The sequence below is a fragment of the Melanerpes formicivorus genome, unplaced genomic scaffold (genome assembly GCF_026170545.1).
Source record: "Melanerpes formicivorus ecotype bairdi unplaced genomic scaffold, bMelFor1.0.p_v2 SCAF_6, whole genome shotgun sequence".
Classification (NCBI taxonomy): domain Eukaryota; kingdom Metazoa; phylum Chordata; class Aves; order Piciformes; family Picidae; genus Melanerpes; species Melanerpes formicivorus.
The window spans coordinates 32,279,605-32,294,205 of NW_027142358.1; the positions used below are offsets into that span (position 1 = coordinate 32,279,605).

Here is a 14,601-nt window from a genome sequence, read left to right on the forward strand (position 1 = left end):
CTGACCTAGAATGGTTTCAGGGATAGGGCTTCTACTGCCTCTCTGTGCGCCCTGGGTTAGGGTCTCACTGCTCTCAGTGTAAAATGCTTCTTTCCTCTATCTAGTTCAAGTTTCCCTTCTTTCAGTTTAAACCATCACTCCTTGTCCTGTCACCACAGGGGATGCTCAAAAGTCTATCTCCACCTTTACACCAGTCACAGGACCCCGACAGTTTCTCCCTTGACAAGAGCTTTAAGGGGCGTGCCTCCATCCCCCTTTTGTGGGCGGGGATGAGTGTGGCGCCTGCGCGGTGGCGGCGCGGAGCTGCGCGTGCCCTCTGCCGCAGCAGGAGCGGGAGCCATGGGGCTGGGGCAGAACTCTGCTGTGCGGGGTAGGGGTAATGGCGGTGGCTGTGGCGGCCTCGCGGGCAGGCGGGTGGTGGCCGTGTGCACCCCGCGGGGTGGCGGGGAGAGGCCGCGTTGGGGTCCGGGCTGGGGCCGCGTTTTATCCCTACCGTGCCGGTACCCCCGGGGACAAAATGGCGGCGTGGCCGCCCCCTATGGGGGCGCCGGTGCTCTCCGAGCCGGTGGCGGGGCTTATAGTTACATAGATAAACCCTTCTTCCTGCAGCTCACGGCGCGAAGCTCGGTGGCTTAGCCCGGCGGACTTGCCTGGCCCGGCACCCTGAGGGCGTCGAGCTCTGCGCCAGGCTCTTGCCTGCGCCTGGGCCCTCGCAGCCGGCTCCGGCAGCCCGCAGGGTTTTGTCCGTGATGGGGGTGGGAGCTCGCTGTAGGCACCGCCGTTTCATTTCTGCCTTTCTCCCTGCTACTCCACCGTCAAGGCTTCGCCTTTGTTCAGGCCCCGTACTTCAAGTGAAGCCGCCGGGCGTAACGCTACTGAAAGCTTGTAAATGTGTGGGATTTTTGTTTCCCCTCAAACCCCGGTATGAAGCGTAACGGTGATGCTTCGCTTACGAGTGACCCAAGCCACGCCTGAAGTAGCGCTGCAGCTCTTCAAACGTGCGGCGCTGCTTCAGGCGTGAACGGGGAGGGAGGGTTGGGTGGATGGATGGAGGACAAACCACAGAACTGAGTTACCTGAGCGTCACCAGCATGGCTGTGGTTTCCTGTTGCAAGGCTGCTCATGGTTTATGCCCTTAAGTCAGGAGATATGTGTATTTTGTGGGGATACGCTGGGAACGTGGCCAAGGCACTGCTATAATGCAAAGTGGGTTATAATGGTGGAAGGCTGTGCTTGTTAAAATGATCAAAACAAAGCCTGAGGATGACGTTGTAATAATTTGCCGCCAGCTTGGAGTTCTCAAGGACAGCTTGCTGTAGTTTATGAGCTTGCAAGAATTAGGACAATTTCTGTACACTTGGAATTGAGAAGAAAACTCTTTTGGGGTGGTGGGGAGGGCGAAGAACATTCTCCTAATCAAACTGAAAATATCCTCCTTATCCCAGGAGAGCAGGGGAAAGAGCTGGTCAGGGCAGTCTGGAAGGTGCTTTGTTTAGGAGCAGGTGGCATATGGATAATGTGATTTCTGTCAAGATTATGCATGGATCAACGCCTGGCAGGTCACCAGCTCTTTGCCCTGTGCGTGTCTCAGGCTGATGAATTTTGGAAGCAAATAAGGCTTATTTACCACAACAAAACTAGGCACCAGAAAATTCCAGTATTTCTGTGGGGTTTAATTTCTGGTAGTAACTGGAGAGTGAATTGGTTCTGTGTATATTGGTGTGTGTGTATGTACTGTTTTTTGCCAGGCAGTGAGTAGCGTAGCTAGTGCTTGTTGTGGTGACTAATGTTTGCAGGTGTGACCTGACACTGACCGTGGATCAGATCATGGTGACTTGCCTTTTGCTGCTTAAGGCCCAGACCCAACAATCCTTTTCCCACAGGTGGCCTCTTTACCTTAAGGTTTCAGTTGAATTAAGTGTGTCAGTTGAAATCCCACTTATTGGGGGTGCTGTGAAGTGGTAGAAGTGACTTTATCTGCTTGACCGGTTGGCTTTCTTTGCAGCTAGTTAGTTAGTCCTGGATGACTCCTCAGTGAGTGAGTGTGCTGTTTCTGCAGGCATGGCCTTCAAAAGGTGGCCTTTTGTCGTGGACAGTTACACTGCTAGATGGTCATAAACAACTCTTGGACAAGAACAGCTTCTTCATTGGCAACAGAAGGAGAAGAAAAGCACTTAAAGGTTACAAGCACTTCTGAAGGCAAAAATTAAGACTTTTCATCTGTCACCTACTCTGTAGCTGCCTTTCAAATAATGTGAATGTTTTTAAGCAGCTGAGGTAACCTGAAAATGGCTTCTTAGGACTGTCTTGGAGTAACTTTTGTAGGGGTGCAGCTCCTACATGTTGTTGCTGGTTCCAGGAAAACAAGTTGATACGTGTTCTAGGGAGGGTCATGTACTCTTGGTGAAGCCAAGACCATCTCAGGTTCTTCATGTGCTTGTCTAAGAACCTCTAGTAGCCTAAAAACATACAGAGTAATATTCTGGCTTTTAAGAGAGAGGAGAAACTTTGTGATCCAAATCTCTTGTTCATTAGGATATGCCAAATGGATATAAAAGAGAACAAATTTCCCCCATTGGCTTGTTGCTGTTTTCATCTGCTGGGCTTTTTTTTTAAGTGTGCTCTTTTGTGCACTGTCTGCTCTCCTGGGATTGCATTCTTTGGACTTCTGTTTCCAACTTTCCATCTCTCTTCTCTTCTTTCCTTAGTGTGTTATTTTTTTCTGGAGTTTTAGCCAGACCTTTTCCCTTGTTCAGTCCTTAAGACATTAAAGCAATAGCTCTGACTTCCTGCACAGGCCTGTGGCGTCCTGTCCTGTAGTGACTTGTAGCGTTGTGGTTTGGTATTATAGCAGGATTGAAATGTGTTCAGCAGTCATTCCAAAGTTGCTTTTAGTCTTGTTTTTATTTTAAAAAGAAATTATGAACCTTGACATTACATATCAATGTCACTCTGTTGACAGATGCCTCTACATGCATGACCTTAAGAGCTTGGCAGCAGAGTTGAGTTTGGCGCCAGAGGCCTCCTGAAACAGATTTTAAAGTATTGCTACAAACTTGTGAAAAATGTTTGCTTTCCAAGGTTAACTTAGTTTGGGAGGTGAAATAGAGATTCCAGGTCTTCCAAACCTCTTTGTGAAACAAAACAACAGCTGATGACAAAACTTACTGCCTCTGAAACCTTGCAGGATGAGATCTACTTAAAAGTCTACTTGTTAAATTCAGATAGCTTTCATAAGTTTACTTGATGTTCACTAAGGTGGTGGTGGAACTTAAGGAATGGACTGCTTTAAATGCTTGGGGTTTGTGTATTACTGGTTCATACAATTTCTCATCCTGATTGAGCTCCAGAGAAGTGATGGGGGAAAAAAGCAAATACAGTAAAAAAGACACTGTGATGTGCTGTAAGGAAAAAAATGTTAGGTGTTTATACAATCTGCCAGTGTGTGTAACAGATGAATGTGGCCCTCAGAAGAAACGGAGACTCACTGAAATAGGAGATTCCCTTCCCTAGAAGTGTTCGAGGCCAGGTTGCTTTTCCCTTAAGGCAGTCCCTCTGTTGTGGCTGTACTTGATGTTTCATCAGGAATCATTTTAATCAGACCCAGCTTGTCCCAGCACTGGCTGAGTTACCTTCTCCCTGCTGCAGCCCTGCTCTGCTTGGGGAACAGTGCTGGAGAAACAAGGGGAAAAAGGTGCTGCAGAGACTCCCTGTGGTGACTGCTTGGGGGAGCCTGATGCCTCTGATTTCAGCTGTGACTGTTTTGCTAAATTAAAGCAGATTTTCATAGAATTCCTTCTTTAATTTTGCCTCCTCACTTCTTCACCCTGTTAAAATGAATGCATTACTTTGGCTAGTTTGTAATGGGGAGATTAAAGAGGTGGAAATTCAGTAGATGTGTATGAAACACAAGCTATATGGGGCTTTTGTTGTTTATAGGAGTTTGGGAGCAGGAAAACATGTCCTAAATTGTTTGCTATTAAAGATTCTGTATCTTAATATCACCCTGATAAAGGGAGGGTTTGTCACTCATGGAGGTTTTATCAATGCTTGTCAGTATCTGAAGGGCAGGGGTCAAGATGATGGGGCCAGACTTCTTCTGAGTGATGTCCAGCAATAGGATCAAGGGCAACAGGCACAAACAGCGATACAGGAAGTTTCACCTGAACATAAGGAATGGTTCTTTGCTGTGAGGGTGCTGGAGCCCTGGAGCAGGCTGCCCAGAGAGGCTTTGGAGTCTCCTTCTCTGGAGAGATTCACAATGTCCATGGCCATTGTGATCCTGGGCAACCTGCTGTGGATGCTCCTGCATTAGCAGGAGGTTTGGACTAGGTGATCTCCAGAAGTCCCCTTGCAAACCACAGAATGGTAGGGATTGGAGGGAAGTCTCACTGTATGTTAGTATTTTCTGCTTTATTTACTAAGAAAATGAACTCTAAAGGATTTCTGCATCTTTTACTTCGTTATTAAGACTCTAACAGCATGCCTGCCTTCCCTGATCTTACAAGGCCACAGGCATCATACAACTATTTGTCCTATTCTACATACTGCTATATCCAGACCCTGTGGATTAGCATGGGGCACATGAGCTAACTGAGGAAAGGGCTTTGTATGGATTTTAGAAAAGGCTGGAAGAGAAGCAAAAAAAATTCTTGATCTGTTTAGTGCAAGCTCACAGTGGCAGTACAGCAAGTCAGTTGGCCATGAGGAGTAGGAAGAACTAACAGAGGCTTTTTGTTTCTTTTTAGCCTTTAATGTGGTAATGTTTCTTGGTCCAAAGATGCCATCTGGCTTGGCATCTTTCAGATCTGATGCAAGCGTGGAAGAGCAAGATAGAAACTCCCAACTGGAGGCTGTTCTAGTTTGAAGCAGTGTAAATGTGCTAAAACTCAAATTCCTGTTTGGTTTGTCTCTTTGTAGAATCAGATGAACTCTGTATGTACACATTATGAGTCTGTGTGAGTAGAAGTGGTGGACAAAAGCAAAGATATGGCAGCCACTTCCTGCTGCAACCGGAATGTTTGGGCTAAAGTCCAGCATGTTTTCATGAGGCAGAGAGAAAACAATAGAGCCACAAAAAAAGCAGGGAAACTCCTTACAGAAAATGAAACTATACTAAGTGAACAAGACTGCAAAGATTTTAGAGATAACTAGAAGGAGGAGAAGTGAAATGAGAGGTGATGGAAAGAGGATTTCTTTGATGGAAGTTGTCTTTCAGAGAGTGAAAACCTAGTCCAGTTAAAATAAACTTGTGCTATTGTTAAATACAGTCTTTTTGGATCCTTGTTCTTTCCTGTACACCACAACAGGGATTTAATCTAAACTGTGTTTTGTTCCTGGTGGTAGTATATTAAATAACTTCCCCATTGCCAAACTCCTCCTAACTTTTTCCAGTTAAGAGCTGCACAGTATCCATACCTTGAGGGGATCCTACCTGAGTTGTTGATGCTGAATATTCTTCTAAGTGACTTGTAGGGGGTTTTGCTGCTACAGGGTATACTCCTGATCAGGAGAAAAGAGTAGTTTAACTAGGTGAGTGTCAAAAGAAAATGCTCTTCTAAGGTACTGTTATTCCTGCAAAACAAAAAGGTCTGGTGGAAAGTAAAGGTGTTGCCACAAACACAAAGGCAGCTACTACTGAGTAGTTTTAACAGCATGCTGTGTTCAAAACTTGAACTCTCCCTGTTTTTCCTTTTATGCTAGGTGAATGGATTGCTGCAGTCTCCTTAGCTGCTGGAGCAGCTGCTGTTGGGTATCTAGCTTACAAAAAATTCCTCTCTAAAGACAAGTGCTGCAAAGCAATGGTGAATCCCCACATCCAGAAGGATAATCCCAAGGTAGTCCATGCATTTGATATGGAAGATCTGGGAGACAAGGCTGTGTACTGTCGTTGTTGGAGATCTAAGAAGGTAAGAGAAGAATAAATGGGCCAGTCTTATTCATGTGCAGGCATCTTTCAACAAAACTATTTCTACTTGCTTTATTTAGAGGAAACTAACTTCTTTTTACCTGAACTGTTCTGCAGGGGGACGTAGTAGTATTTTAATCTGTAAAACTGTGTAGATTTCCACCGTTTCTCAGAGTACAGCCTGCAGATGAGTGCTGATAATGAACACAATGTTTCTGGAGCTCTGAAGGAGCAGATTCCTTGGAGCAGTCACAGTTGTGAATCACAGATGCTATTTTACATGCTGTGTGTGCTGATACTTGGGCTTATCCAAAACTACTGGCTTGATGGCAGTAAGTAGGAGTTCAGGAGCCACAGTCTTAGAGGACCTTGAATGTCTTTTACTGGAGTAACTTGGAAGTTTATTTGCTCAGAAAGTACCTTGCTATTAGTTCATGCTGTTGATGACAGAAATTGATTAAGAAGACTCTAGCTATACTAAAGCTGGTGACAAATTGCCACTTGCAAGGTCTGAGCCCATTGCTAAATCTTGTAGACAGAGTGAGAGCAGAATTGTTTCAGGGAGAGCCTGACTTGTGCAGATGGTGTTACAGTGGTACTGCTGGTCTGTCCTGAATTTATTGTTGTAGCACTGCTGTGTTCTCTAGATAGCTGCATTTTGCCATGTGAGTGAGCACAGTGGTGGTTTGTTCCCAGTGGTGATGGAGGGAATCTAAAAAGAAGTCCTTGTAGTTAAAAGATTTGAAGGACCTTGAGAGATGGACTTAATGCATCTGTGACTTGGCAGTTCAAAATGGGACACAGGTAATTCTAACACAAAGCCAGTGATATCAGGAGGGCATGCTTTGAGACTCTGTTTTTGAGCAATCAAAAGTCTGGCCTAGACACTGGTCCAACATACTTGCATAGGAAATTGGGTTACCTCAAATGCCTAAAGTTGGTGGGAAGCATGACACCTAAGCCTTTCAACAACACTTAAGACCAGAAGTAAATCTGAGGTAGAGGTGCAGCTAAGATATGTAGAATTCATCTGTACTGGTAGTTCTGGGGTCTGTAATGAGTGAATTGCCTGAGGAGTCCTGTCCATTTATCACTGGCACACACTTAAAAGCCTTTTTAGAAGTCAGGGTACTAAGGAAGGGAGACAGAAATAATACCAAAAAACCTGTCAAAACCAGATAACTGAGGCCAACAGCCTTGAAATCTAGCTCTCTCTCCATCAGTAAACTGAGTATTGGACTTCTCAAGCACTAGTCTAACTGGGCCATACTGCAGTTTTCCAGGTGCTGTAGCTTTCAGGTCTTCCTGTTGTCAGATCTGACTTTGTTACCTTGAGGGTGAAAATAAGTTACCCATTTGTAGCTGTGCTTGTTCTAACAGTAAATACTGTTGAGGGTTAAATGGCATCATGATGTGACCCTGTGGTGATGGGGCTGTCTTCTGTGATACTGCCCAGTGTCTGAGCTGAAAACCAGAATTCCTCACCCTACCTACAGCCAAATCTCCTGGGCATGGTTACATATGATAGGATTACACAGTGAGGAATTGTGTACATTTACATGCAGATGGCTCTACAGCATGCAGATGTCATGTATGTGTGTAGCAGCAACGTGGCCACCTCATCTTTGTGGCAACTCTCACCTGGCAGCCAGAATTCAGCATTGGGAGCTGCTACAGCTTCAGAAAAGAAAAAGGGGGGAGGGTGTGGGGGGAGAAAGGTTGCTCTGAGCATCTGTACTTGCTTTTAGTGTCTGAATTTGGGTTTGAAATAGTGTAGTGTTCAGTGCTTCTGCAAAAGAAATAAAATTAATCTTATCTGGGTGTTTGTACTTACTGCTTCCTCCTGTGTTTTCTAAACAGAAATGGAAGATAGTGTCTGGTTTTAGCAGTGGCTTTCCAGTCTCTGCTAGTACTTTGGCTATTGTTTGATGCTATCTTTTTTGGGTGAAATAAGAATCTCACAAAGTATGTTTTGGCATGTTGGAGGGGTGTTGTCACTTTGGGAACGTACTGTCCTGGCTTACTTCTGCAATCACACTGAGAGGAAGTAGATGGGGCTGCCTTTACAATAAGTCCGTTCTTGAAAGTCTGATCTGAAAGGCCTTGTAAAGGCATTAAGGAGGTCAATGGAAAATTCTGAAGGCATTTGTTTTCTTTCCCTGATGCTTAATAATGAGTATTTTAATGAGCATCATCTGCCTCAAACAGTGCAGTTTGCAGTTTTGCTGCTGCCTTCTTGCCCTGATCGGTTGACCTTGTATGGTGGGGTAGAATGATCTTTAAGATAGTGTGCGTGCTTCTTCTTGTGTTCAGTTATTGCCAAGCAGTAATAAAATACAGAGACATCCTTCAGCATTCTCACATGCTTGTCATCTTTGGAAGGAGCTAGCTGGCATCATCTGTCTGTGCTTCCAGAGCAGGCAGTTAAATAAGACTAAGTACCTTTTTGTTAAGTGTGTAGGTTATGAGCATCTCTATCTTGTATCCTGTTTAGAAATGTCTTGTACGACTCTGGGGGCACTTCTGATCAGGTTTAGCTTTATCTGAGGCATGAGGCTGTTGATAGAACCAGTAGCATAGGGACCATGCAGTACTTCTGTGTGCACTGATTGTGCATGCTACAGCTGGTTTCAGGTAGGGTTCCCCTGTATGGGGAATAACAAAACAATTGCAGTGTACCAGAGGGTTTTGGAGTGACTGAAAAAAAGGAGCAGCGTTATTTGCAGTTGGGTGGGGGTTCTTCCTGAAATACTTACTTCAAAGGCTTTGTTTGTGTTGGCCAAAGTCTTGTGGAGTGCATGTATTTAAAAGATACACACATGGTGCCTTCAGATAAGTCTGTCTTGGGATGTAATTATCTGTTCAGGTAGGTGGTAGGTAGTTCTTTAAATGGCCCTTTCCTGCTCAGTGTTGTGCACTGCAGGCACATCAAAGCACTGCTGACTGAGCTTTCTCCCAAAAAATGGTGTTCAGATTCACCAGCACAGAAGTAGCTTTTGTCTTAAAACCAAACTGATTAGTCTGAAGTTAAGAATACTAATTTTCTTACTCTTCTGCATTTTTAAGTGTGTAAGCCAGGGGGTGAATATATTAATTGGCTTTCTTTTGTCATAACTTGCAACCTCTGTGTCTTCTAGAGAGATACTAGTCCCCAGGCTGAGGGTCAGGGAATACTGCTGCCAAACATCATAAGGAAAGAGTGGCAGGACATCTAACTGTTCAGTGTCAATGCAAATAAGCTGAGCTGTCCAGATCACTGCACAATTGCCTCAGGGTGTGAGCTTTGGCTGCTATAGCTAGCCTGCTTTATCTTAATCAAGGATGAATATGCTGTGTCAGGCCCAGAATCCACCTGTTCAGTATCTGGTCTTCAAGGTAACCAAGCTCTGGAGAGTGGTGTGTTTTTTGTCTTTTCTCTGAGAAGCTTAAGTCAGATTTCCCAAACTCTGTGAGCCAGTAGTTCTGAGACCAGCAGACCCAGAGGATGAGTTCAGAGCACCTGGAATTGGTAGCTGTTAGAGATGTCTTGATGCTCTCTGGAGCCTGTGATGCCCACTATTTTTGTCACTTGCAAACTGGAAATGATGGTGCTGCTGTAGGTGGACTTCAGGCTTTGTGAGATTTTAATGTCTGATGGAAGCTGGGTTGATGCTCCTGTGAAGACCAGGGAAGTGTAGTGTTTCATGGAAGAACAACATCTGGGTTGGATGCTGGTCAGTGTCCCATGAATCTAACATTCTTTGCTCAGATCTTTTCCAAGTATCTGTCATTGCCTACTTATTGAGTCACAACTGACTGATGTGATGATAAGGTTCCTGCATGAATCAGCTGAGACAAGTATTCTCCGAGTTCAGGGTTTCTTTATTCAGAAACATCACCCCCATTTATAGCATGGGGTTTGACATTTTGTAACTGAAAACAAACCAGAAAAACCCCACCTTACCTCTTTCCCTTACCACAATACTATGCTGCAGGACATCTGGGTTTATTTTTAGAGCTCTGGGAAAAAAATTTGCAAGTATATTGTCTTAATTTTACTGTTTTCATGCATGATTTTGCCATCTTTAATTAAGCATGGATGATAGGGTGTTACTTTTTTTTCAAGGGCTTTGACTGAGGCTTGAACACTGGGATCAGTGGAGTGTGGAGGACTGTGATGGTACTGCAAGGGAATATTGCATCCTTGAGAAAAGTAGGATCCCACCACTATTCCTTGTTGCTTCACAGAATGTCCTTTGGCTCTTGCATATGAAAAGAGCTGCCCAGGAACACAGTGGTTGTCACTGGTTTGGGACCTGGGCAGTTAGAGCTGGCTAAAGGAGAGCCCATGGGTCTTGCTCTGACCAGGCCTTTGATGAATTGTCAATTGGAGGTGCAGTTTATTTCCATTAGCAGGTCAAAACCCTCATGTGGAAGCTAGTTTGCACAAATAGACCTTTATCTGGATAAGGTAGCTGAGCCAGGATGAAGCAAAGGTGCAGCAGCAGGACTGATATATAGGTGTCCCACTTGAGTAAGAGGTGAGCTAGGGAAACTCCTTGTTCTCATCATGTGCTGTGGAAAACCAGGATAAAAAGCTCAGTTAAGGATCTCCTCCAGTTTCTTTTCCTCCCCCCCACTTCTGTAACTGCATGCAACTCTGGCTGTTGCCCAGGAGAATGGAGTCGGGGGACAAGGCTGAGAGCAAGATACTTCAGGTAGGCTACAGCTGAAGGTCAGCTCAGGCTGCATTTTCCTCCTGCTGGTCTGAGACAGAAACACCAGAAAGAGTGAAGATGAGTTGCTGTTTTTTCATAGCAAGCCTCTCAAGTCTGCACTCCCTTGGACAGAACTAGTGTTCAGCCAAAACTCAGGGAGAGCTGAGATGCTGGCAGAGAAGTTGGGTGGTATGTGGTCACAGTGAGTTTCTTGAGAAGATACTCTGCTCAACTTCTACCCTAGGTTCTCAATTCTAACTGGATGTGCTTGAGATGTGTGTTCTCTTTCTCTTTTTCAGTTCCCACTGTGTGATGGGTCTCACACAAAGCACAACGAGGAAACCGGCGACAATGTTGGGCCTCTGATCATCAAGAGGAAGGAGGCGTAGAGTGGACAGTAGAAGCTGCAAAATGAATGTCTGACAAATCCTCTGCTCACTTGTAATTGGGGGGGAAAAAAAACACAAATTCTTTGTCATGTCACTGAAGACTTTCCAGTGTAGTATCTATACAACAGGCTTCAGCATGTGTATTTTCTCTGGTGCTTGTCTTGTTTTAATCACTACAATGCATAATTTAGAAAGTAGTCATGGTTTGAATTTTTTGTCCTGTAAAGTGTGTGTACTCTCTCATTGAGTATGAAACTGAAATGACACTCAGAATGTACTTCATCAGAAAATAGGTATTAAATTATTTTCAAATACATGTGTACTACTCTGAGGCTATTCAGTAGAATGTGTTCAAAAGGTAGATCCTAAAATGCTGGAGAGGTTCTGGAGTTACAGGTCTGGACAGATTTCTATGTAAAAGGTAGCAGCATGGAAGGAATCATGGTGCCAAAATGCAGCTTAACCTGTGATGATGTGTTCTGCAGGTGCCATGTGTGGCCTGTTACACTACTGTCTGCCTTCTGTAAAAGAACAAAGTCAAGGCTGCTATGAACAGACAACATCAAAGGCCTACAGCAAGATGGGGCTAAAGAGCAACTTTACCTTTGATTTTACAGTGGTGTTGAAACTCGACCCTACCACCATATGCTATAAGGAACACACTACCAGACCGCAGACTTGTATTTAGAGTAGGATTAGGAAGATAGTCTCTGTGAGAGCTTTCTTAAGAGACAAGTGAATGATAGGAAGTGCTCAAAGCGTGATGGGCAGGAGGTGGCAGGGTTGTCTTTGCTCCTAAAAAGCCTTAGTGTCCCTTGCAGTCTCTAGCAATGAAGCTGACTTCCCCAGGCTGCAGGATACTGCTGTGGAAGAGGCAATGCCAACTGATTCCAGCAGCTAAAATAAACCATAAACCCCACCCATCATTACTGCCTGCTTCATCATTGCTCTGGCTGGTTCCAGAGGACTCTTCCTGCTGTGGAGGGAGGAGGCACACCTTCCTTACTAAGTGGCCTTAGGCTCTATGTGTCTTAAATAACTCCTGCCTCCCTGGGCTAACTGCTAGGGTGGCTCAGCTAATTTTACCAAAAGAAATTATGTGGACAAGGAAAGGCTTTGGTGACAGCTAGAAATAAGGGGGAAGGGAAGGAGGAGGAGGCAAGGACAGCTCTTACCCTTCCTTCCTATGGCACTTTGACACAGTTGTATTCCTGGCTGTCGTGTTGGTTTCCTTAAATTAAATAGCTTTGACTTTTTGACATACAAATGACTACAAAGCAAAACCCAAACAGTAGGGTGGCAGAGGGCAGTTTGGGATACCCAGCCTTAGCACAGTTGCTGCCTGTGAGCTCTCAGTGTCCTAGCCCAGAGAGTGCTTCCAAGTTAGAAAGGCCTTTACAAGAAGCTGACATTTTAACCTGGAACCTTAAGGATTCTTCCAGATGATCAGGGCAGTTGAGGTTTTACTTAACTTTTTTTTTTAAGGGTGTGATTGGTCTGGTTAAGATTGAAGATGATGTTTTGTGTGTTCTTTGTGTGAGACTTTCAGAGTTGGAGGCCTTAGCTGACTGCTCTGAACTTTGGCGGAAGGCACAAAAAGTGGCAGAGAGGTAGAGTGAGTTTGCAGGTAGGGTGTTAGAGTAGGGGCAACTACTGCCTGTGAGAGACCTGCTTGTAAGAAGTCACATTCAGATACATGTAGTTCCTCTCTATTCATACTACTTGACTGTAAAGGCATTGGATGTTTCTTTGTTTTTTTACTTTGCTGATGCATAGGGCAAGTTGTTTTGACCTCAAGTTATCAAACACATGGCTTTTATCCAAAGCAAAACTAGCTGTTTATTATTAGGCTATGACACTGGATGTTTCTCTATTGCTGTCAAATACACGTCTGAGCTCCTCTTAATCTGGAGGTTGTAACGTCTGTGTTATCTCATGGGTGTGCCATTTCTGTCAGGGGAGAGCTACGCCGTGAGTAGCTCTGTACTGTGCCAGTGCTGTCGTAATCATCAACCTGCATCTGCACTGGGTTGTCCTGAGACTTCTTTTTCTGCTAGCTGCAAAAGCCTGGCTTCTTTGAAGGAATGAAAGTTCACTGAAAGCTGCAGTAATGTTCTGAAAGATTAAGTCCTGAAGTTCCAGATGAGTTTCTAGAGTCATAAATGTTTTCCTGGAGTTTGCCAGTAAAACATTTCCTGGAGTTTGGGCATCAGGGTTCCATGAGGAGTTTTTGTTCCTGGGAAGCAAAGAGGCAGGAGCAGACGATGTTTATTTTTATCTTTGGCAACTTAGTTTTGGAGAAGTGTCACATTTAAATGTTGACCTCAAGTGGTTAAAACTTATTTTGATGTACATACAATTTACTGTACCTAAAAGTTCCTGTTACTTAAATGAGTTTTTAGGAGAGGCTAATGTAAAGAGAGGCTTGGATTTGAGTAAACAAACTCCCCCAGCAGTCTTGATGAGCATCATGGAGAGCACTTCCATTTGTTTTCCCTAGTACCACAACAGGTTATCATGTTCCAACGGTTTGAGTGCTTGCCTGCTCCAGTGTTTTCTGAAGTCTCTGTTCTTCAGTGCTTTCCTCAGTCTTTACAATCTGAAATGAATTGATTACATCCTTGCTGGGCTCTAACCACAAAGAGATTCTTTTCCAAATGTGCAGTTTTTACCTCACGTTGAAATTCCCCTGTGAACCTGTGGTACGAATCCTTCCTATTAAAGCAGTGAAGGATTCCTGTCCCGGAGTCAAACTTGATTTCTGTTCTGCATTGTTATTTTTCAACTTGTGTTCATGAGGAAGGTGAATAAATTAAAGTTCTGATTCTGCAGCAATTGAGTGTGACTCATCAAATTAGTCTGAATGTCAAATATTTCAGTGCTTCTGCAATCAGCATTCTCAAAGAGGTGATGACTGTAAGGTACAGGTGTTTTCTGTGCTTTTAATTCCAGCATCCTTCACCTCATGGCTAATTGTAGCCAGCACTGCATTGGTGCATTGGTTCCACTATAAGGAAACAAATGCTGGGTGCTTTGATGCTCCTTGATGTGAACAATGCTGGGTTTTAAGGGTGTTTTTAGTACATGCATGTATTTGAGTGAGCAGCATTGCTATCTGTCTGAGCCCAGGCACTCAGAATCATGAAAGTTAGGGGCTGGAAGGGATCTTGAAAGATCATCCAGTCCAGCCCCCCTGCCAGAGCAGGATCACCTATACCAGGTAACACAGGAACACATCCAGGCAGGTCTTGAATATCTCCAGAGAGGGAGACTCCACAACCTCTTCTTGTGTGCTGTCATCCTCACAGTGAAAATTTTTTTCCTTCTGTTTCCATGGAACTGCCTATGCCCCTTGTTCTGTCATTGGGCATCACTGAGCAGAGCCTGGCTCCATTCTCTTGGCACTCACCCTTTACTTATTTATAAACATTAATGAGGCCACCTCTCAGTCTCCTCCAAGCTAAAGAGCCCTCAGCTCCCTCAGTCTCTCCCCAGAAGGGAGATGTTCCACTCCCTTAATCATTTTTGTGGCTCTGTGCTGGACTCTTTCAAGTAGTTCCCTGAGGTCTTTCTTGAACTGAGGGGCCCAGAACTGGACACAATATTC

At 44.5% G+C, this 14,601-nt stretch overlaps 1 protein-coding gene across 1 annotated transcript; it reads left to right on the forward strand.

Annotated features, from left to right (window-relative positions):
* The first annotated feature begins 280 nt into the window (after positions 1 to 280).
* CISD1 (CDGSH iron sulfur domain 1) lies at positions 281 to 13,829 on the forward strand. Its single transcript, XM_068140380.1, has 3 exons — positions 281 to 370; positions 5,704 to 5,909; positions 10,905 to 13,829. Exons 1-3 carry the CDS (start codon positions 340 to 342, stop codon positions 10,992 to 10,994), a joined length of 327 nt encoding a protein of 108 aa, XP_067996481.1. The 5' UTR covers positions 281 to 339; the 3' UTR covers positions 10,995 to 13,829.
* The last annotated feature ends 772 nt before the right edge of the window (positions 13,830 to 14,601 follow it).

Excerpts from the sequence above, each read along its gene's own strand:
- CISD1 (XM_068140380.1), top strand. The coding sequence starts at position 340 with ATGGGGCTGGGGCAGAACTCTGCTGTGCGGG. Across the intron at positions 371-5,703 it reads GCAGAACTCTGCTGTGCGGG|GTGAATGGATTGCTGCAGTC; the intron begins GTAGGGGTAATG and ends CTTTTATGCTAG. Across the intron at positions 5,910-10,904 it reads GTTGTTGGAGATCTAAGAAG|TTCCCACTGTGTGATGGGTC; the intron begins GTAAGAGAAGAA and ends TCTCTTTTTCAG.